The sequence below is a fragment of the Pungitius pungitius genome, chromosome 21 (assembly GCF_949316345.1).
Source record: "Pungitius pungitius chromosome 21, fPunPun2.1, whole genome shotgun sequence".
NCBI lineage: Eukaryota > Metazoa > Chordata > Actinopteri > Perciformes > Gasterosteidae > Pungitius > Pungitius pungitius.
In genome coordinates, this window is record NC_084920.1 from 1,080,464 (window position 1) to 1,102,479 (window position 22,016).

Below are 22,016 nucleotides of genomic sequence, written 5' to 3' on the forward strand. Positions count from 1 at the left end.
TGGTGTCTGTTATTTACAATCGCCCAACTCTCATGACGGATGTATCCGATGTCCAATCAAGCCAAAGGTCGGGATTTCTTAGCCAATTACGTTCCTTTTGTGGGCGGGACGTTCCTTCGTTTTTAATCGTCATCAACCCATGGACTTGTTTATTGTCGAGCAAGATGGAGTTCCTTCTGGGAAATCCTTACAGTACCCCAGTGGGGCATTGCATTGGTATGTAACCACATATTTATTTTAGGTTATGACTCGACACGCGTCAATGTTGTGCGATGGTCATTTACGTGCTCGCGTTAGCATGCTAACGAGCCTCGATGAGTTGTCTACAGCCGGACCGTTAGCCGCCTAGCTAAGTGCTAGCTGCGCTAGGCTAACTGTGCTAGCAATACATTTAACAACCTAAAGCTATCTGTCATTGTCAAGTTGAGGTCGGAGCTAAAAACCGTAGTTTGTGTGTGTTAATATCTGAAAGGGTGACGAACGGAAGCTAACGTCAACGGCTCGCTAACCGCCAGGCTTCGTCTAATGGTTGTTTGCTCACTTTAACTAACATGACGTCTTTTTAGGGCTCTTTTTTCCTTAACTGAATATTGTGTCCTTCCAGAGAGAGCCACCGATGGCTCTCTGCAAAATGAAGACTGGACTCTCAACATGGAAATATGTGATCTGATCAATGAAACCGAGGATGGGTGAGTGCAGACGGAAACATGCAATAACCTGTTATTGATTAACCCTCTTGTATGGACTGCATTATTTATGTCCTCTATTTGCATATTGCGTTGCTGGAGCAGGAGACTTTATCAGAACGGATCCGTTTCTATCTGTGTCACTTGGAAAAGATGCTTTGGCTGTGTGCAGGGCCTCATTGCTTATCTCCTTCCCTTGGTCTGTTGGTCGTGTTCAAAGTGTAAAAGTTAATCATTAGTGCTTCAGAATTCAACAGCGACTGTGTTAATGCAGAGAGGTGAAAAGGCACACTGACGTGAAAAAAGAACGTTTTTGCCGTTGTGTCCATCACTCATCCATTCAAAATGTCGCCTAAAGAACGCTGTCAACTCGATAACTGTGCTTGTTCTGCATGGAATCACTTTGTCAATCCATTTAAAAGCTTTGGGCTTGCTGAACTATGCGGCCCGTCATGTTTAATGCAAACCTTTCACCTGTGTGTCTAATGTGTGCGCGCAGGCCGAAGGACGCCATGAGAGCAGTGAAGAAGAGGCTGAATGGCAACAGGAACTATAGAGAAGTGATGCTGACGTTAACGGTGAGTTGAAGGCGCTATTGAAATGCTACAGTATAAAAAAGAGTTAGCAACAAGCGGTTTCTTCTCTGCATCCATCAGGTCCTGGAGACGGGTGTGAAAAACTGCGGCCATCGCTTCCACGCTTTGGTCACTAGCCGGGACTTTGTGGATGGCGTGCTCGTCAAAATCATCTCCCCTAAAAACAACCCGCCTACAATAGTTCAAGACAAAGTACTTGCACTTATTCAGGTACGGTCAAAGGGATACGGCATAGTGAGTGCATGTCGTAGGCCTGACGGCCTAAAGGTGTCCCGGCCTCCCCAGGCTGAAGTGCAGTGGCTCCAGTTACCTGCCGCAGCTCATCTTACGCTGCAACACTCTTATTTCTGCCAGTGAACCCACGGCGCTGAGCACACACTGCTGCGTGGTGGCAGGCGGATCCACTGTGTCTTTTTGTCTACTCATTCGAGGGGTCAGCTGGGGAAACGTATCACACCGTAGTAGAGCCTTTGGTGACCTGGTCCTCATGTGTAATACCGACCTGCTCCACCGCTCTCGACTCAACAGTTGATCTGTGTGCCTTTCCTAAAAGGGGTGCTCAACTAGTAGTCATGACAATAATAAAGCAATTCTTAGTTATAATATTGCAGAAGACAAACTCTTATCAGTATTGGATTTGTAATCTGCTTTATTTTGGTTTTAGATGCATTTTAATTTTTGATCAAAGTGGCTTCAAACCTTCCAAAACAATGTAAACTAGTGTAGCTGCAACCTTCACGCTTTGTGGTTTGCTGAATGTTTTACAAACAAACAGAAATAACCTCTTTGTCTGCTGGGTCAGCCCTCCCTTTAGCAAATATGTTTCTACGCCCTCTCTTCATCTAACTCCTTCCTCCCCCCCCCCCCCCCCCCCCACCACCACCAGGCGTGGGCTGATGCGTTCAGGAGCAGTCCAGACCTCACGGGTGTGGTCCAAGTCTACGAAGAGCTGAAGCGGAAAGGCATCGAGTTCCCCATGTCGGACCTAGAGACCCTGTCTCCTATACACACGCCCCAGCGGGTAGGGGCAGTCCTCAGCCATATCTGTCATTTCCACCTGCTGCCAATGTTACTTTGCTATTATTCCTCCTTCTACGCCACCTAACTTTCAAATTGAATAGAATGAAAGTGATCCAAAGGTGTCATGACTTTATACTTTGTCTTCCTCTGCTGCTTCTAGTTGGCTTCTGCTCCGGAGGGCGACTCCACCCTACATAAGTTCAGCAGCCCACCTCAGCCCACACCACAGGTGGTCCCACCAGCCTACATCGCCCCTCAGGTTCCTGTCGTTCCGGCCTCTGGATCCATCAATCCTACAGCTGAGCAGGTAGAGTGCAAAGGTCTCCTGCAGGTCCCCTCACAAGAGGACGCACTCCTACATGCTCGGTTCATTACTCTCATTACTCTACATATAAGTATTTCAACTATTCATTTATAGCTATTTGAGGCTTTATTTTGTCTCTACAACACGTGGTGTCAGTGTATTGCTTTTGTTACAATGGTTGATTGACAGCTTATTTGTTAATTCAGTGTCTGAATGTTCCCCCGGTCAGGATCCCCTCCCCCAAGTGGGATGATTCTTTCTAAAATAAAAACTGTCTGACGCACAGATCAGCCGGCTGCGCAGCGAGCTGGACGTCGTCCGTGGAAACACGAAGGTGATGTCAGAGATGCTGACTGAGATGGTCCCAGGACAGGAGGACGCTTCGGACTATGAGCTGCTACAGGAGCTGCACAGGACGTGTAGATCCATGCAGCAGAGGATCGTGGAGCTCATCTCTTGTGTGTCCAACGAGACGGTGACCGAGGAGCTGCTGCACGTCAACGACGACCTCAACAACATCTTCCTGCGCTACGAAAGGTTGGAACGCGACCAGAAACACGCACACACGCCAGCAGCGCTTTGTGAACTGACCCCTGTGTCCTTTCACGTTGTCCGTCAGGTATGAGCGCTTCAGGTGTGGCAGGTCCTCCGCTCAGCCCGTCAACAATGGGGTGAGTCGCCAGCTGGAAACGCTTCACTCGCCTGCAGCTTCTGAGCGTCTTGGTCCAGCTCGTGGTGTTTTATTGCCAGTGGTTGACCCTGTTTACCAAATGACAACCCAGAAGAGATGTGCATGCAGTTCCTTCATTATAAAATGGAGGCGAATCATCTTGATTCTGCATGCAAGTCCGTCCAGCAGGGACGTGACGGCGTTCTGCTGCTGGGATGGACGGGTCGTATTTAGAGATCCACCAAGGAAATACAATCAATGGTCCAGTCACAGCTGTAGGACTCGGACAGAATTCTTGCTTTTATTTCACTTTTTAAGTGGCTGTTTTCTTCCTTTCTGATGGGCTTTTGTCATGCTCCCTCACCTCTGTGCTGCCGCCTTGCAAAGCTCCCTTGTCTTCATGTGCTGATAATCACATGCCTGCAGCTGAAGTCTCTCTCCCTCTGTGCCTTTTTATTACGTTTCCATCTCTTCTCTGCAGCCATTCATACTTTCTTATTGTTACAACAAACTCACGGTGGATAGAAAAAGGAAAAGGCCGAGGCCAGGATGCTCAGTTGGAAGCTACTGAACCCTTCAATGGCTTTGCATGCGTTATCTTCCTGCCATTACAGTGTGTTCCTGCACTGGCATGTTAACCCTATTCACTGTGTCTCCCCCTTCTGTTCTTTCTGTTCTTTCTTCTGTTTCTGTGGCAAGCTGACACAGGCAAGTATGAAAATATTGTCACGCTCCCTAAATGATCAGCCTCACTCGCACACAGCGCCGCTCCAAACATGGCTCCGCAGTACGGGCCCTGCCTCCCCCTCACCCCTCACCCCTCACCCCGTATGGCATGTTCTGCACTGCTGGTGACGGAAGCTTTAAGATGCCACCAGCTGACCCCCCCCCCCCTCTGCTGTGTCCTACCTTCTTTAGGGGATGGTGTTGTCCCCATTGATTACAGCACTTTCTAATCAAAAGCAGTATTTATGGACCCCCCTAACAAACCACGTTTTTAGAAGCTACCCCACTATCCTCAGTTATTTTTACTTTCATGCTCTCCTTAAGCCTACCCACATGTTCTCATCGTGAACCTTACCCTCTTCTTAATTTTTTTTTTTTTAACTTAAACCATCATTTGTATCTTCATTTGTTTTTGACTCATTCGAGGAACATTAAACTTCTGCCTTTTCCTCCACCAGGTCTTGAGTGAGGCTACCGAGGACAACCTCATCGACCTCGGCCCAGGCTCCCCAGCAGTGGTCAGCAACATGGAGAACGCCCCCCCAAGCAGCCTGCCCCCCAACGTCACCGCACACGCAGCCAGGCCCTCCTCCCCGGCCACCTTGGCCTCCCGCCTGGCCGGCCTCGGTATGTGACCTCAGTATGTGACTTCAGTCTGTGACCTCAGTATGTGACCTCAATATGTGACCTCAGTATGTGACCTCAGTATGTGACCTCAGTATGTGACCTCGGTATGTGACCTCGGTATGTGACCTCAGTCTGTGACTTCAGTCTGTGACCTCAGTATGTGACCTCAGTATGTGACCTCAGTCTGTGACCTCAGTATGTGACTTTAGTCTGTGACCTCAGTATGTGACCTCAGTATGTGACCTCAGTATGTGACCTCAGTCTGTGACCTCAGTATGTGACTTTAGTCTGTGACCTCAGTATGTGACCTCAGTATGTGACCTCAGTCTGTGACCTCAGTATGTGACTTTAGTCTGTGACCTCAGTATGTGACCTCAGTATGTGACCTCGGTATGTGACCTCGGTATGTGACCTCAGTCTGTGACTTCAGTCTGTGACTTCAGTCTGTGACCTCAGTATGTGACCTCAGTATGTGACCTCGGTATGTGACCTCGGTATGTGACCTCGGTATGTGACCTCAGTCTGTGACCTCAGTCTGTGACTTCAGTATGTGACCTCGGTCTGTGACCTCAGTATGTGACTTTAGTCTGTGACCTCAGTATGTGACCTCAGTATGTGACCTCAGTATGTGACCTCAGTCTGTGACCTCAGTATGTGACTTTAGTCTGTGACCTCAGTATGTGACCTCAGTATGTGACCTCAGTCTGTGACCTCAGTATGTGACTTTAGTCTGTGACCTCAGTATGTGACCTCAGTATGTGACCTCGGTATGTGACCTCAGTCTGTGACTTCAGTCTGTGACTTCAGTCTGTGACCTCAGTATGTGACCTCAGTCTGTGACCTCAGTATGTGACCTCGGTATGTGACCTCGGTATGTGACCTCGGTATGTGACCTCAGTCTGTGACCTCAGTCTGTGACTTCAGTATGTGACCTCGGTCTGTGACCTCGGTCTGTGACCTCGGTATGTGACCTCGGTATGTGACCTCGGTATGTGACTTCAGTCTGTGACCTCGGTATGTGACCTCAGTATGTGACCTCAGTCTGTGACCTCGGTCTGTGACCTCGGTATGTGACTTCAGTCTGTGACCTCAGTCTGTGACCTCGGTATGTGACCTCGGTATGTGACTTCAGTCTGTGACCTCAGTCTGTGACCTCGGTATGTGACCTTGGTATGTGACTTCAGTCTGTGACCTCAGTATGTGACCTCAGTCTCCTTCTGATACCAGATAGTGCAACTTTCTACAGTTGGGTTGGAATACACATAGAATACATGTGGAATAGAATATGCTGAACCTCCAGTAGCCGATCATATGTAACATGTGAACCTTTTGGAGGACTCTCTTACATCACCAGATTAAAGTTCAACACTTTGAATGAACACTATTGAAAAGTGACTTTAAGCCGTTGTGTTGCACTAATTACTCGTGTGTGTCCCCCCTCCCCCCCTGCAGACGTTGGCGCTGACAGCGTCAGCAGCACCTTGACCTTTCTGTCCAGCGCTAAGCCCCCCCCCCCCGCCGGCCAGGACGACTTCGACGTGTTCGCTCAGACGAGGACGGGAGCGCTGCCTGAGACGCGCAAGACGTAAGGACGGCTGTGCGCTGCCCGGGACGTCCTGTAGAAACGTCCAAAGTCCCTCCGTTAATCGGCTGATCAATCACATAAACGCAGACCAAACGGCGTTCTGAAGGGCGGCGTGTTGGGTTTCTGCCTCTTGTCGTAGCGCCACAGCAGCAGCAGCAGAGGAAGAAGAGAGCAACCCCTGTGAGGGCCTTCCCCCCACCCTGGATGTCCATCAGCCTGCAGCAGGAGCGGTGAGTCCCAGCAACACGTGTTTCTATGTGTGATAGACACTTGTTGTAGTGTGTTTGTTTTCCTCTTAAGTCGACTGAAGTGTCACATGACCGGGGGCGAAATGCTGAGTCGGTGGTTTCTAAGAGACCTGCTCCTTTTCCATCTCTGTGTGTGTGATGGTCATGTGATCAATGAGTCACATTGGTCACATCTCCATTCCATGTCTTTTATTTGTCCTTCACCAATTACTTTAAGTTGCATTTGAGTTCACGCTGAAGTTCCTTTAAGTCATTTTTTCTGTTGTTTGGGGCTTTTTTTCCCGTTTGTCTCGGCGGCGTCTCGCAGGGCGCCGGGGGCCAGGCCTCTGTCATGGATGACATAGAGCAGTGGCTCTGTACTGATGTGGTGAGCCGTCATGATTTTTATTTCTGCCTGCTGTTCTTTCCTCTTTTCACTGCGTTTCCTTAACATTAAGTTTTTCCTCTTTGAACCGATCACACACTTCTGTGCTGGTTAATCTGAAGTTACTAACGCTGTGCTGTGGGAACAAAGCATCGTGCACTACGAGCATGAAGTTTTGAAACATCTGGCTTGTGAATGGCTGAATCCACCTTACATTACATCACGTGTCATTTAGCTGACGCTTTTATCCAAAGCGACTTACAATAAGTGCACATAAAATGTGTCTAATAATAATAAATACATCAAGAGTTCATGCTCATTTTACACAGTGAAATCCAGGTGTTTCTGGTTAGGAAACAACGGGTGGATTTGTTTTTTCCTGCTCCTTTTTTAAAATGGGCATCAATAGAATGTTGGGCGTGTGTTTTTAACAAGGTAAGTGGCTTCTTGTTCAATGAAGGATGTGTGTGTGTGTGGGGGGGTTGTGTTGCTGTGGTTTTCACAGGATCACTTCTAGCAGTTTACTCCCAGGTGTGACTTTGTTCTCCTTGTTTCTCATCAGCAAGGAGACGAAGTTGAAGAAGGCGTGACGAGTGAAGGTGGGTCGTTAATCTGTAGATTTCCTGCTCGCCGTCCGCAGCTTCTCCCCAGTTCACCTTCTCCTTCTCTCTCTCCTTCTTCCTCCTTCTCTCTCCTTCTCCCTCCTTCTCTCTCCTTCTCCCTCCTTCTCTCTCCTTCTTCCTCCTTCTCCCTCCTTCTCTCTCCTTCTCTCTCCTTCTCCCTCCTTCTCTCTCCTTTTCTCTCCTTCTCTCTCCTTCTCTCTCCTTCCAACGAAACCCTTCCAGAGTTCGACAAGTTCCTGGAGGAGCGGGCCAAAGCCGTGGAGAAGGTGCCCAGCCTACCGTCGCCCCCCGGGGGCGAGCCGGGGCCCCCGCATGGAACCCCTAGCCGCAAGAAGCCAGACAGGCCGGAGGACGCTTTGTTTGCCATGTAGAATTCGACCTTTGACCTCTGACCCGAAGCAGCTTCACCCAACGGCACTAAAATACATCGACCACCTCTTTCATCACAAACATCACACTACACATCTGTAAAAGGGAAGACCAAATCACCCCCCCCCCAAATGGAGACTGGTGGCCACCACGAGGCGAAGGGGAAGGATGCCCCCCCCCCCCCCCCCCCCCACGTTGCTGCTGATTTTCAAACAGAGTTTTATAAAAGCCAGTTGTTCTTGTTGTGTTTATTATGAGTAGGAATTTAATGTTTTACCTGAAGCCCCCACCGCATGCATTAAGCCCCCCCCCCCATCACAGAACAGCATGTTCTTCTAGTGGGAAGCAGCTGCTCTGAGAGTCGGTGGGATTGTAAATGTGTAAATGACAAATGGCGAGTTTATCGGTCGTGTGTATATTTAAGAAGAAGAAGAAGAAGCTGATTTAATGTTGTTTTTGGAAAGGTTTTATCTTCCTGCTGCTTCGACCTCGCTGGGGTCGACTTTTTCACAAGAAAAAGGGAATCGTTATTTATCCGAAACACAAGACGTCACTTTGGAGGAAGAAGAAGGGACCAACAAACACTGCTGTTATTTCCATGATTGGTTCATTCTGCGCTGAGGAGGCTGTTTGGATCATTAGGTGTGTGTGTGTGTGTGTGTGTGTGTGTGTGTGTGTGTGTGTGTGTGTGTTTCAGCTCTTCACATCAGTGGTTTAAATGCAGCAGAAAAGGGGTTTAGTTTTCTTTTGTGTTTTCTGTTTGGTGTTTGGACGTCGCTGAGTCACAGCACCAGTTCTCTCTGTCGCTGTGATGCTTTGTACCAGAGGAACAACCTGTGTGTCTGTGGGGGGGGGGGCTGTGAGCTCTGACGCCTTCTTTCCTCCGTTTCTCTGTGTGTTGTTTTGCATGAACTCTAATAAAACCTCACCCTGTGTGCAGCCTCCTGCTGTCTGTGGTTATTGGTCACTGCAGAGTGGAAGCCCCCCCCCCCCCCCCCCCCCCCTCGCCAGCAGCTGGATGCATGAATGAAGCAGCAGCCGTGGTGCCTTGTAGTTGCGTCGGTGACACGACGCCTCGACCACTGAGCCACATTCACACGAGGCGCTTTACTGGAGTATTTTGGTTTTATTTGATCATTTGCTTCAGATGAATTGTATAAAATATAATTTTATTATCAAATCTTCACATCTTCTGGGGGAAAAGTTGCCGGACCGCCTGTAAATGTGTGTTTACAAGGACGTACGGTATCACATGCTTTTTCAAAACCGTTTTATAAATATTTTTTTTTTTCCATGACATATTTTTTTTTCTAAACATTTTTTGACGTAGTGTGTTTTTTTTTAACTTTTTTTACCTAAATATTTGGACTTCTTTTTCAAACCCTTTTTTGGCTTAATGTTTTTTTACTTTTCTGACATTTTTTTGACACAAGATATCGTGACTCTTTTTGACACTTTTGACCAAATTGTTTTATTTTTTTTTGAACAAACATATTTAAACTTTTTTTTTCACAATGTTTTCTTGTGTCTTTTATTTCTTTCTTTTTTTACTCTTAAAAAAAATCTTTTTCCATCTTTTGACTTGTAATTTTATTACATTATTTTATCCAACACAAACCTTTTTTTCAGGACATTTTTGGCATAATGTCGTTTGAACGGATTTTTGCTGTAACATGTTTTACTTAACACTGAACCAACATTCTTTTAATTTGTTCTTCAAAGAGGGGGAGGGGGGGGGGGGTTCTTATTACATCTGAATGCTGTTAACCGCTAAAGTAATTTAGAAAATTACATGTAAACCAATATTTACCGAAAATGACATTTTACCTTTATGCAATTATAAATGTAGGTGGAATTGTTTTTAATATCGGCCAACAGGGAGTGAAATGAAATGTCAAACAGCTTTTCCTTTTTCATCAAACAGATGTTCACAAAGCACTCGTAGCAACGGAAATTGGATTTTTGCAATTACCCTTTTTCTCCTCAAACACGGCACGAGGAAATGTTGTGTAATTCCATTTCATTTCATTCTCAAGTTCACTCTATTTCTAAAAAGACAACCGTGGGTTAAAGGATCTCATCATGACTCCTTTGGCCTCAAACCTTCCCAGATGTTCCTGATGTTCCTGCAGATGTTCCTGCGTTAGCGTGTAGCTCGCGTGGATCGTAACAAACCCAGAGGATCACATGACCCAATCGTGTTTAAAGTTCTTTACTTTGTATTAACGTCCCAGAGCTGCTCGCGTCACCCGGAACCAGAACCGAGCCCCAAACCACAAACACTGATGCACATCATTATGAACAAAAGATTGGAGGCTGAGTGGCAGCAAGCCGGTGCATTTCTAATAGTTATTTAATGGAGACCATTCATTGGTCACCCCCCCCCCCCTGTGCATTGACTTTTCGGGCCTGACTGGCGCTTTGCTTTCTCTTTAGCTGCCTCCAAAGAGCCTCGCAGCACTTTATGCTAAGTTAATTTACCCAAATACGCTATTCAACATCAACAACTTTGTTAATGGGAAGCTGCTGATCCGTGAACGTTTGGTTACGCTGGGGGGGGGGGCAGTTCACACATGAATGTTAAACCTCCCACATCGATGAGGGGCCTTTGCAAAGCAGGTGTGTGTAATTATAAGCGGGCGCTGTATTTAAATAGGGTCACATCCCGCCGTCACCTTGCAAGTGTTCCGCTTTATTAAATGCCACTCATGTTAACGCAAGACGCAATATAAAGGTTAAACAGTAAAATGTCCCTTCAACACGCCGTGATTGATCTCCCCTGCACACGCGTGCAAACGCGCGGCCTCTTCTGCGCGTGTGCGTGATAACGCTGCGTGTTTCTGATGACGAGGGCCGGCTGGATCAGAACTTAAGTGTCAGTCAATCAGGGTTTCGAAAGGTCAATGAAAATCATTTGCAAAAATGTTTGTAAAGGTCAGAAACGAGCGAGCGGTTACTGATATTTAAATGAAGGCGCCTCCGTCCACGTGCTGCTCCGCGTGTTCAGGAGGTGGAAAACAGACTGAAGGGAATCAACATCGTTCTTCTGGGACTCAAAGACCGGTTCAAAACGGGTTCAATGTTTGTACAGACTTTAGAGCGACTGTCAATCAAACGTGAAGACGGTCAGAATGCTTCTGCAGGACGGTCAGGCCTTCGTTTGCGTGTCGTACGACATTCTAACCACGGATCAGCTGTTTCTCCAACGTGATGGACACGGGGTCCACTTCACTTGCTACTCAGTACTTCAACAGTTAAACTGTGTATTCGAAGCAGCCCTCAGAGGGTCTTCAACCCTGAGGAGAATCATCAGGAAGCTGATCGTGGTTCAACAAATCGAGTTCACTAGAAGGATGAAGCTCACGGGTCATTCTGCATTTATACGTTGAGTTAGAAGGAATATATGATCTTTGACATGTTTAACATGGATATTGTGTCCTCTACGTGTCTGCAGGGCATTCTGAGGTCTGCATGTGTCAGTATTCACATTTATACAAAGTCATTGAGTGTCAAACACTGAATGAACTCAGTCTCAGTGTTTGATCAGAATCCAGAGGAGGAACGTGTCCACTGAGACCTTCTCCATGTCAGAGACCCCCCGTCCTGTCTTGGTCCTTCTCGTTCCTCTCACAGGGTCCAGAAGTGCAGGTTCAGATGTTGGGGCTCCAGGACGTGCAGGGGGGGCCCGGCGGGGGGCGGGTCCGGGGTGGACAGGATGTAGTCGATGCTGAACTTGATCTCTGACTCTGGCTTGTCGCTCTGGGGGGGGTTCGGGGCCGGGGGGCCCGGCCTCGGCCTCTCGCGGTTCAAAGGGCGGGCGGGGGAGGGGTCGGGCTCGGGCCGCCGGGCCTCTGGCAGGCGGGGGGGCGTTTCCCTCGGGTCCCGGAAGCCGATCTTGGCGTTGCGGCGGCGGCGCCGGAAGTTGCCGTTCTCAAAGAGGTCGAGCATCGACTCGCAGCCGCTGGCGAAGGTCCAGTAGTTGCCCTTCCCCTTCTCGTTGCCCTCCGTACGAGGAACCTGAGGGGGGGGGGGGGCACAGAACACAGCAAAGTGAAACGACCTCCTCTCTACGCGGCGGCGCGTGGAAGCGCGGCGGCGGCGCGGCGTCACCTTGACGAAGCAGCTGTTGAGGGACAGGTTGTGGCGGATGGAGTTCTGCCAGGCCCGCTGGTTGCAGCGGTAGTACGGGAACCGCTTCATGATGAACTCGTAGATGCCGGACAGAGTGACCCGCTGCTCGGGGCCCTGCTGGATCGCCATGGCGATCAGAGCTATGTAGCTGACACACAGGCACGCGTTAGCATCACGGCGGCACATGAACGTTTGGTGTGTGTAGCCATGGTGTGTGTGAGCATGGTGTGTGTAGCCATGGTGTGTGTGAGCATGGTGTGTGTAGCCATGGTGTGTGTAACTATGGTGTGTGTGAGCATGGTGTGTGTAGCCATGGTGTGTGTGAGCATGGTGTGTGTAGCCATGGTGTGTGTAACTATGGTGTGTGTGAGCATGGTGTGTGTAGCCATGGTGTGTGTAGCCATGGTGTGTGTAACTATGATGTGTGTGAGCATGGTGTGTGTAGCCATGGTGTGTGTGAGCATGGTGTGTGTAGCCACGGTGTGTGTAACTATGGTGTGTGTGAGCATGTGACACATCACAAATATTAAGTAGACAAAAAAAATGATGTGTCACTGAGTAAAAGTAACACTTGGAATTGAATCCCACACTTATTCTTCTTAATATTAATTCTCATAAACTAAAAACAAAAAAATTTAGCAAGGATTTTGAATTGTTAAAGAAAAAAAAAGAATGTTATTGTTAATTTAATGAGGCTTGAATGGATTTTTTATTTAAGTCAAAATGAATTTAAACAGATCCGGTAGCAAAAATAAATTATACAAAAAAATATATATATATATGTGTATATATAAATAATAATACATGAAACTAAATCAACTGTTTGTGATTGGTTTAGTTTTTAATCAGTAACATATTATATAATGTCCAACATTTTGTTTACAGATAAAATGAACCAAGTTGCAAAAAATATATCTTTCTGTTTTGCTCAGCCAGTCTTTGAATATTTGAAAAGAAAAAAAAGAATAATCAGAAAAATGTTCTTAGTAATGTAATATGAAATGTAAAATCCAATAAATGTCTGAGACGTGCTGGTGGACGAAACAATGTCACATATGAAGTGAAAAAGAAGCGCTCCCTACCTGTACGCCGGTCTGCACATCTTCTTGTCCTGGTCCGCGCTGGAGGACGGGTATCCGTCCCCGTCGTAGTTGAAGCAGTTAAACGGGTAGTTTGAGTTGTCAAACATCTCTGCGCCGTGAGGAGCCGGACGGGGGGGCCCACCTGCACGTCTCATCGGACCCTCCTGCTCCGCTCAGCCAGCCGGCGCTCTGAGCCCCACTGACGACTGCTGCCTCCACCCACGAGACCCCCCCCCCACACACACACCCCGAGCCCCCTCTGCTGCCTCCTCCCTCCACGTCGTCCCAGCTGGTCTCCCCCCCCCCCCCTCCTTGCTCTTTGACCTCTTAGATTCACTTATTCATTCCATCGGCTCACGTTTTAGGAGTAAAATCAACATTCAGGTTTGTTGCGTCTTTAAAGTGAGACAACTGCATTTAATTCAAAATGCTTTAGTGCAAAGCCGCGGCTACATGCTACGGCTAACAGGCTGAGCACAATGCTTTGCCCCCCCCCCCCCCCCCCCAGGGGCTGAGGGGAATATTTGCAATACGCTGTCTTTGGTCGATCCAAAGGCCGAGTGATGTCACTCAGAGCTTCACACCTGCAGCAGTCGACTTATTAGTTTCCTTTCATTTAGTCCAGGTCGTCATAGTGTAGCAGCCTGCTCATCAATGCTGCCCCCCCCCTCCCCATCCCCCCACCCAGCAGGATTCTGGGTGGTCCGACTTCATGTTTTATTTTGCCTCTTTTTCAGCCTAATCTCTGTCTGCACTTAGAACAGATCAAACCTCCTCAAACCAACAAACGGGATCCTTTGCATCTTTGTTTTCTTTTTCTCTGTTAACTCGTGTGTGTGTGTGCGTGTGTGTGTGCGCGTGTGTGTGTGTGTGTGCGTGTGTGTGTGCGCGTGTGTGTGTGTGTGTGTGTGTCTGTGTGTGTGTGTGTGTGTGTGTGTGTCTGTGTGTGTGTGTGTGTGTGTGTGTGTGTGTGTGTCCACTGTGGCAGACGTTTAGTCAACAACAGGAAGTCATGTAGATGTAATCTATAATGCTCTGTAATGGGCATAAATTGTTTCCGTGTCGATGAGGGGGGGCCTGTGGCCCTCTGAGGGGATCTGAAGGGGGCAATCGGCGGCCCCCCGAGAGGCGACAAACAGCCCCGGGTGGACGGGGGCCTCCGTGTGTGGCGGTGGGAGGAGCCCACGGCCCGACACGCCAACGCGGATGCAGTTCTCTGAGTTTTGGAGCCGTTTAAAGGTCAGCGCAGGGTCAGCTGATCACATTAAAGCACTAGAACGAATCCCTGTAAACACACAGGACCACGACCCGGATGGATGAATGAAGGTGTGGAAGGTAAGGTGCAGGTCCTGATCCACATTTGGGATTTGATTCTCTCTCCTCAAGGTGCCGTGTGTCAAACGTGTTTATTTCTTCCAGGATTTATTCTCCACTCAGCTGAGGAGGACCCTCAGACTGGTTTAGCTCCATAGGGGAGTCGGTATGGATCCTCTCAATTCACACGCGGGCATCAGCACACATGTCGAAAAAAGTGAAATAAGGATCACAGCATAAAAGTAATGAAATCAACTAGGGCTTTATTAGAAATGCCATTATATGACTTTACTTGACCTGCAATTCTATTATAACGGTATGGAACGGTTGTGGATTCCAGCCTGAGAATCTATGAGAATTGAGGTTGGATTCAAAAGCATCAACAGGTGTGTGGTGGAACAGTGCAGGGAGATAGCAGGAAGGCTGAAGTGTGGAGGATCCTCAGTTCAAACCTGCTCTCTCAGAAGGAGGGTTTGGTTGCCGTCAGGGCTTCAAACTGTAAACTTTGAAACAGTTTTGAGGTTTAGTAAACAATCCCAAGGTCTAATATGAGAAACGGACACAATGAGGCATGTGCTTGAATAGCACAAGGGAACAACTGAAGGGCTGCAGGCTCCAACCTGCTGTCTGAGGTTGTGGGTTCATGCCCCTTCATGCAGACATCGCTTCTGCTTTGAAAGAGTTTTGAGGTTTGAGTAGCAATCTGAAGGTTAAATACAACAAACAAAGGGTTGGTTAGTGTGTGGTGAAGTAGCACAGTGGAAGAGCTGCTGACATAAGCCCCTGCACTGCAACTGAAGGTTGTGGGTTCAAGCCCAGTCTTATGTTTGAGCCTTTGGCTTTACCTCAGGTTTGAGTAGCAATCTCAAGGTTAAATACAACAAAGGATTGGTTAGTGTGTGGTGAAGTAGCACAGTGGAAGAGCTGCTGACATAAGCCCCTGCACTGCAACTGAAGGTTGTGGGTTCAAGCCCAGTCTTATGTTTGAGCCTTTGGCTTTACCTCAGGTTTGAGTAGCAATCTCAAGGTTAAATACAACAAAGGATTGCTTAGTGTGTGGTGAAGTAGCACAGTGGAAGAGCTGCTGCCACAAGCCTGCACTGCATTTGAAGGTTGTGGGTTCAAGCCCAGTCTTGGTTTTGAGCCTTTGGCTTTACCTCAGGTTTGAGTAGCAATCTCAAGGTTAAATACAACAAAGGATTGGTTAGTGTGTGGTGAAGTAGCACAGTGGAAGAGCTGCTGACATAAGCCCCTGCACTGCAACTGAAGGTTGTGGGTTCAAGCCCAGTCTTATGTTTGAGCCTTTGGCTTTACTTCAGGTTTGAGTAGCAATCTCAAGGTTAAATACACCAAACAAAGGGTTGGTTAGTGTGTGGTGAAGTAGCACAGTGGAAGAGCTGCTGACATAAGCCCCTGCACTGCAACTGAAGGTTCTGGGTTCAAGACCAGATGAGGAAAAAGCATTTAAAAAGATTTTTGAGGTTTAACTCACATGCTCAAGGTTAAATAGGAGAATCAAAGCTGTCAAAATGTGACCAGGACTGGTAGTGTAGGGGTGCAAGCTAGAGCCCAGAAGCCTCTGTGCGCACCGCCAGTGGGTTCAAATCCCGCTCGTGCCAAGTCTTGAGCACACTGCCGCGGAGGTAGTAGTGGGGGCATTGTCCCCACGGTTGTTTCAGAGAAGTGAACCCTAGGGGTTATGCAGAAACACACGGCGCGTTCACTTGAGTTATGATGGCATTGTCAAGAATGATGAAGAATCTTTTGCTGACGAAGTGAATTTGATGTTAATTGCTTTGCTTTAGCCTTTTAGCACTTATTAGCCATGCTACGTAGAGGTGGGAACAAGTCACTGTTAGGCAAGTCACAAGCAAGTCTCAAGTCATTGCCCTCGCGTCCCGAGTCGAGTCAAAGACGAAGCAAGTCCCAAGTCGAGTCACAAGTCACAGCCAACAAGTCTCAAGTCGAGTCACAAGTCGTACCATTTTAGTTTTGAGTCCTTTTATTATAGTGGGGACGGGTGATGGTGCGCTGCCTCACAGACATAGACTACGAAGGGAAGGGTAATGGTGGATCGACTGTGACTGTGTTATAGTACTGTAACGCTCACCCCAATGCAGATGTGTCTCATTCAGTGGTCGCACTGATATGAAAGCCTCACTTGTGCCTTTACCAATGCAGGAAGGATGAATAGCATGCTTGATCCTCCAAGATGCAAATGATAGCACTTAAATTGTACTTATAATGGCACTTTTCTATAACATGTTTTGTAACTGCTTATTTAATGAAAAATGTACTTTCTTGTTACTTGTTTTCTGAGTTTGTATCTATGTGGAAATGCACTTATTGTACGTCAGCTAAATGACATGTAATGTAATGTAAAAAGATGCATCAATCCGTCTCTGGGGCAATATCCCATTATGATTTTTTATAAATGTCAGTTACCCAAAACTAAAAAAGGATTTAGGAAGAGCCACCATGTCCCTTGAGGGTTGAACCCAGATAAGGTTTAAAGTACAGAAATGTGGGGCATTTGGCATTAGTGACAGGGACGTGTAGGTTGCTCCATCTAAGATCATTCCAGTCATGTCATGGGAAAAAAAATATTGTGAAAAAAGTCAAAATATGTAGGGTCAAAAAATGTCACAGAAAATATTTATTTTAAATAATAGTGTTACGTTCCCACCTAGGTTGGAACTCGTTTTACAGGTGGGGAACGTAAAAACCTGGGATGGCGCCCCCTGTATAACTAGCGGTGGACAGTGAAGTAGTGTGGGGGGGGGGGGGGGTGCAGCTGAAACAAATAAAGCATGACACGCAAAACTTGTGTTTGGTCCTCGTGGGACATTTAGTAGGTGACAAACAAAAACAAAAAGTACACACACAACCAAATAAGGGAGGAGAAGGGGATTGTGGGGGCTGGGGTCAAAGTAATGAAATAAACAAAAGGTCCCTTTTGTTCTACACCCCTTTCCCTGCCTAACACAATCTATCCCTAACCAGCTCACCTCTCTATTGCAAAAACTACAGGGGTGACCCCACCCAGCTAACTTAGTGTGTGTAACAAAGTTTTACCTACGTGATGGAAACGTACACCCATGGGCAGAACTACCTACCCCTTCTCCAAAACTGAGGTAGAGTACAATTGGGTCTCACTCGACCAGATCCCTAACAAAACAAAACTAACAAAACCTTTCTCTCTCTCCTCTGTTCATCAACCAGGCTGGTTAAATAGGCCACCAGCTCGTTAGCTGATTGCTCCCCAGGTCTTATACGGTCACGCCTCCTCGCCAACAGCCAACCAGCACTGCACACCTGTAAGCCATGAAAAAAACAAAACACTACCCCCACTCACAGTTAAAGGCATAGAGACAAAACATGGGGACATGTAACAAATAGGTAAAAAATTATAATAAAAAAATACATGTAATATAAGGTCAATATATATAATATAATATATAATATATATATATATTATTAGGGCCGGGACTCGATTAAACATATTCATCTAATTAATTAATCGAAATTAATCGCATTTTAATTGCATAAATATTTGACCTGAGAACAGTGAGAAGTAATTTTTTTCACATGGATTTTTATTTTTGTTCAACCAATTCCAGCAGACAAGTGTAGAAATAGCATATTTAGAAATATAGTACTTTCAGAAATTCAGGTAGCCTATAGGTAAGTAGACCTTCTCTAAACTAGGTTTTTTTAAGTAGACCAATACTTTCAAGTACATTCAGAACATTGGTTATTTTTTCAGAAGTGGACTTAGTTACCCTGGTCCTTAAACCAGTCCTCTGGTGCAGTGTGGGTTGGGTGTGGGTCCTTGTACGTCCACGCTAGCTGCTAATTGTTGTGCGTTGAGGTGATACTTGAGGCTCGATGTGAGTTCCTTGTTGCACAGCTTGCACACAACCACGCTCTTATCGACGCTTCCATCCGTGTGTTTATTATAAGAAGATTTCCCATTCACGGGGCCACCCGACACGGTCTCGTCAGCTTCTTCGTTCATGTTCACTGTGGTTTGTTGTTGTCTGAAGTCATGGACGCTAGTTGGTGCTCCAGTATAATCGGTCCCCCCGAAACTCATCCAGTGAGAAACGTTCCGCGGTGCAAAAAATAAGTGTAAAAATGCGTAAAAAATGTTTAATGTGTTATTTTTTGTGTAATTAATTAATCTTAATTCACATTGCAATTAATTAATCGTAATTAACACGCTAAAGTCCCGGCCCTATAAAATACCACAAGTCACTTATTCAGTTTTTCCTTCCATGAAAAGGATCTGATTATTTACAGCGTTTCATTTTCTGCTCAATGAACAGAGCAACGTGGCTGAAGAAGAAGTGACTAATGCTCCTGTTCGCTCCTGACGGGAGCAGAAGCAGTAGATGGAGGCCCGGGGGGGGGGGGGGGGGGTGTTCCCCGCCGCCGCAGGTCGGTCTGAACTGAGATCAGATAAGCGCCGCCGCGTGGCTCGCTCCCATGACGAGGCCTCCTCTGGCGTCCTGTCTGCTGATTACGGCCCTCCGTTCTCCTCTGGTCACTGCGGCTTCCTCCACCCACAGCTGTGTGTGTGCGTGTGTGTGTGTGTGTGTGTGTGTGCGTGTGTGTGTGTGTGTGTGCGCGCCTGCCTTCATGTAAACCAGCCAAGCAGCTTCACCCGGGGCACCTCTGTGAGGGAAGGTCACGAAAACACAAGCGTGCGACCACGTCTGGCGGCTAACAGACACTTTGCTGCTCTGGACCAACATCTGGAACCACATCTGGAACAACATCTCCTGCTTCTGGAGTTCGGGCTGAAGGGAAACGGACTCCACAGCAAACAGCTTCTGAGAAGCTGGATACGCATCTTGTGTTTAGACCGTTGTGTGATATTGTCTTCTACACAGAACACCTTGATGTTTCTGCTCAGACGTGCAGGTGGAAGGTGTTCACTAGTGATGCAGCGTGTCATCATTACAGATGGATGTTACTCCAGATGAAAACACGAGAATGTTCTGCTCATTTTGTTTTATTGCACGTTTACCATGATGCAAAGAAAAGAACCATCAGTTGAATAGAAAAATCAAATAAAGCAACAAAGAATAGTTTTCACTTTAAGAAGACGTCATGAAGGTGTTTAATGAGAGCACACACACACACACACACACGCACACACACACACACACACACGCACACACGTAGACACACACACATACACACACACACACACACACACACACATAGACACACACACATACACACACACACACACACAAACACACACGTAGACACACACACACACACACACATACACACACACACACGTAGACACACACACATACACACACACACACACACACACACGTAGACACACACACACACACACACACACACACACAGACACACACACACACACATAGACACACACACACACACACACACACACACATCAGTTCAAAGCTGTGAAACCAGACATTCAAGTGTTTCTATCATTTACAGGCACTAATGTTTCTACTGAGTGTAACAACTGAACCCACAGTTACGTCTGCTGTTGGAAACCAATGAAATTTACACCCTGAAAAATAATCTCTCCACAACAGCAACATTTGGACATCAAATATATTACAAAGAAACAATAATTTAAAAGAGTTTGGCTTTTGGTAACTTATCTAACCTCGTGTTGTAAACGCGTTGGAATCGAAGCGACCTCCGTCCTTGGAATGAGAAGATCACCGAGGGCTGGCGCCCCCCGCTGGACCAAACGAGGAGGAGCACCTCTGTGACGCCAGGAACCCGTTAGTGTTCATTCCAAACAATAAATAGGAATTCTAATAAATACTCTCTCAGGTACAAGGAACATTTATGGGACAAATCAAAAGAGAAAGTGGGAGTAAACCTGCACCCCGTCTTATACCGACCATAAAAGCTGGATGAACTCAAATAAAAAGAAAGGTGGATGAAATGAAACATCGTTTTGATCATTAAGACAACAGGAAGTCCACCTCTGCGTCCTCCTTCCCTGTGAGAGTCCAACTCAAACACTCGGTACCAACAATAAACACATGATTCAGAATTCACTGAATTCAAAAGGGTCCTGAAAGACAAAGCGCCTCCTGGAGGACTCTCGTGGTTTGGTGCAGCATCGTCCTGCAATAAGAGTCCCGGTCGGATCATTTAAGGGTTCCAGGTGATGTGGGGGGGGGGGGGAGGGGGGGTCCAGTACCACGCAGAAGGCACACCTGACGTCACGGGTCGATCCTCCGAGGAGTCCGGAGCTCAGGAGGCCGCTTTCAGCAGAGGAACTGGGTCTCCTCCCTCCAGGGGGGGGGGTCCGTCCTACCTTCGGACAGCTACCTGCGCCGCGGGGCGTGGGGGGCGTGGGGGCCGCGCTCCGGCCCTCGGTAGCCCTGCAGGTCGTCCTCCACCACGTAGCTGTGGCCTTCCTTTTCGATGCACTCGGACAGCATGTTGAGCACCTGGAGACGACCAAACACCACAAGACTGAGTGGAGGGGGGGGGGGGGGGGGCGGGAGGTCACGCAGGGGTCAAAGCGGGGGGGGGGGGGGGCGTTTGGGAGAAAAGGGGAAGCGCAGCACTGACCAGGCGCAGCCGGCGGTCCATGGCGTCCAGATGCGGCTGGATGAGGACGGGACTGAGGCGGTCCCTCACCAGGGATTCTGCCACCAGCAGGGACAGCTTGAACTCCTCCTTAGCCAGCAGCTGCAGGCGCAAGTGGGTCGACTTCCGCACTCTGTGTGGGGGGGGGTCAGAGGGGTCAGAGGGGTCACACACACTCACCCTGTCAACAACAGTCCTGCTTTCGCTTTGCCCCTGAAGGCCTCACCTGCAGCACTGGCTCAGCGGCACCAGGATGGAGATCTCGTCATGGGAGTGCTTCCCGAAGCTGGGGGGGAGGAGAAAGGGTCATGTGATGAGGAGCCTCGGGGGGAGGGGGGGGGCAGCAGGTGATACCTCAGAAGTGCACGCTGTCTCTCACCCTCTGCCGTTGTCCAGGTGGATGATGACCGTCTCGTTGCCGAACTTCTCGAATGTCTCATAGTGGTGGCGGTCCATGTTCCCTGCGCAGGGACACAAGCAGCCAGCGGTGAACCGGCGCTCAGACCCCCCCACCCCCCCCCCCCCCCCCCCCACCCAGGACAGAGGAGCTCACCCATGAGGAAGTCAAAGATGGTCATGTCTATGACGTCCAGCAGCCGCGTCCCGCTGTCGTAGGGTGGCGTCTGTTTGACCTCCTCGCAGTAGTCCGGGTCCACCTCCCACCTGAGGAAATTCACATCATCACCACGTCAACATCTAGACCGCCGCCGCGCCGTGTGCAACCCGCTCACCCCCCCCCGGCGGCCCGCTCTCTTACTCGGCCTTCTTGCGCTTGTGGTAGGAGCGTCTCCACGGGTTCCTCCAGGTCTTGCGCTTGGCGAGGGCGAGGTCGGGCAGGAAGGCGGCCAGCGAGCCCTCCAGCTGGTCGGGCTTGCCGCAGAGCGCGTGCTCCGTGGAGCAGTAGTAGGAGCACTCGCCGTAGAAGCACACGTTGTTGGCTGCCGTTTGGAAGGAGAGCGCACGGACACGTTCAGCGACCTGCATTAAATCGCTGAGCTCGTCGGCCACGTTTAATCCCGGGGAAGTTCTCCATGTGTGTAAAACGGGATGCAAAAGCCGTGCTGC

At 48.2% G+C, this 22,016-nt stretch overlaps 3 protein-coding genes across 4 annotated transcripts; 1 reads left to right on the top strand and 2 right to left on the bottom strand.

Moving 5' to 3' along the window:
* The first annotated feature begins 92 nt into the window (after positions 1-92).
* Positions 93-7,957, top strand: tom1l2 (target of myb1 like 2 membrane trafficking protein). 2 transcript variants are annotated; one of them, XM_062560018.1, is made up of 14 exons: positions 93-216; positions 605-689; positions 1,186-1,264; positions 1,343-1,492; positions 2,169-2,303; positions 2,463-2,609; positions 2,893-3,143; positions 3,226-3,277; positions 4,461-4,629; positions 6,082-6,214; positions 6,354-6,444; positions 6,770-6,829; positions 7,389-7,425; positions 7,672-7,957. In XM_062560018.1, exons 1-14 carry the CDS (start codon positions 165-167, stop codon positions 7,818-7,820), a joined length of 1,590 nt encoding a protein of 529 aa, XP_062416002.1. In that variant the 5' UTR covers positions 93-164; the 3' UTR covers positions 7,821-7,957. The 2 variants fall into 2 exon arrangements, with proteins under 2 accessions (XP_062416002.1, XP_062416003.1); XM_062560019.1 differs by lacking the exon at positions 6,770-6,829 and having other exon boundaries at positions 94-216.
* Positions 7,958-11,445: 3,488 nt separating this feature from the next.
* foxl3 (forkhead box L3) lies at positions 11,446-13,245 on the bottom strand. Its single transcript, XM_037464320.2, has 3 exons — positions 13,032-13,245; positions 11,929-12,097; positions 11,446-11,835 (listed from the first exon to the last, which is right to left on the bottom strand). Exons 1-3 carry the CDS (start codon positions 13,184-13,186, stop codon positions 11,446-11,448), a joined length of 714 nt encoding a protein of 237 aa, XP_037320217.2. The 5' UTR covers positions 13,187-13,245.
* A 6,101-nt stretch (positions 13,246-19,346) lies between these two features.
* LOC119212790 (extracellular serine/threonine protein kinase FAM20C) lies at positions 19,347-22,010 on the bottom strand. The gene is made up of 6 exons (XM_062560040.1): positions 21,709-22,010; positions 21,505-21,614; positions 21,331-21,412; positions 21,178-21,237; positions 20,934-21,084; positions 19,347-20,809 (listed from the first exon to the last, which is right to left on the bottom strand). Exons 1-6 carry the CDS (start codon positions 21,933-21,935, stop codon positions 20,684-20,686), a joined length of 756 nt encoding a protein of 251 aa, XP_062416024.1. The 5' UTR covers positions 21,936-22,010; the 3' UTR covers positions 19,347-20,683.
* Between the last annotated feature and the right edge of the window lie 6 nt (positions 22,011-22,016).

Coding starts and splice junctions, on each gene's coding strand:
- LOC119212790 (XM_062560040.1), bottom strand. CDS start 21,935: ATGCAGGTCGCTGAACGTGTCCGTGCGCTCTCCTTCCAAACGGCAGCC. Junction 21,238..21,330: donor CACCTGGACAACGGCAGAGG/GTGAGAGACAGC, acceptor CCTCCCCCCCAG/CTTCGGGAAGCACTCCCATG. Junction 20,810..20,933: donor TGGACCGCCGGCTGCGCCTG/GTCAGTGCTGCG, acceptor GGTCGTCTCCAG/GTGCTCAACATGCTGTCCGA.
- tom1l2 (XM_062560018.1), top strand. CDS start 165: ATGGAGTTCCTTCTGGGAAATCCTTACAGTACCCCAGTGGGGCATTGC. Junction 217..604: donor CCCAGTGGGGCATTGCATTG/GTATGTAACCAC, acceptor GTGTCCTTCCAG/AGAGAGCCACCGATGGCTCT. Junction 4,630..6,081: donor CTCCCGCCTGGCCGGCCTCG/GTATGTGACCTC, acceptor CCCCCCCTGCAG/ACGTTGGCGCTGACAGCGTC.
- foxl3 (XM_037464320.2), bottom strand. CDS start 13,186: ATGAGACGTGCAGGTGGGCCCCCCCGTCCGGCTCCTCACGGCGCAGAG. Junction 12,098..13,031: donor ATGTGCAGACCGGCGTACAG/GTAGGGAGCGCT, acceptor CCTGTGTGTCAG/CTACATAGCTCTGATCGCCA. Junction 11,836..11,928: donor TCAACAGCTGCTTCGTCAAG/GTGACGCCGCGC, acceptor CCCCCCCCTCAG/GTTCCTCGTACGGAGGGCAA.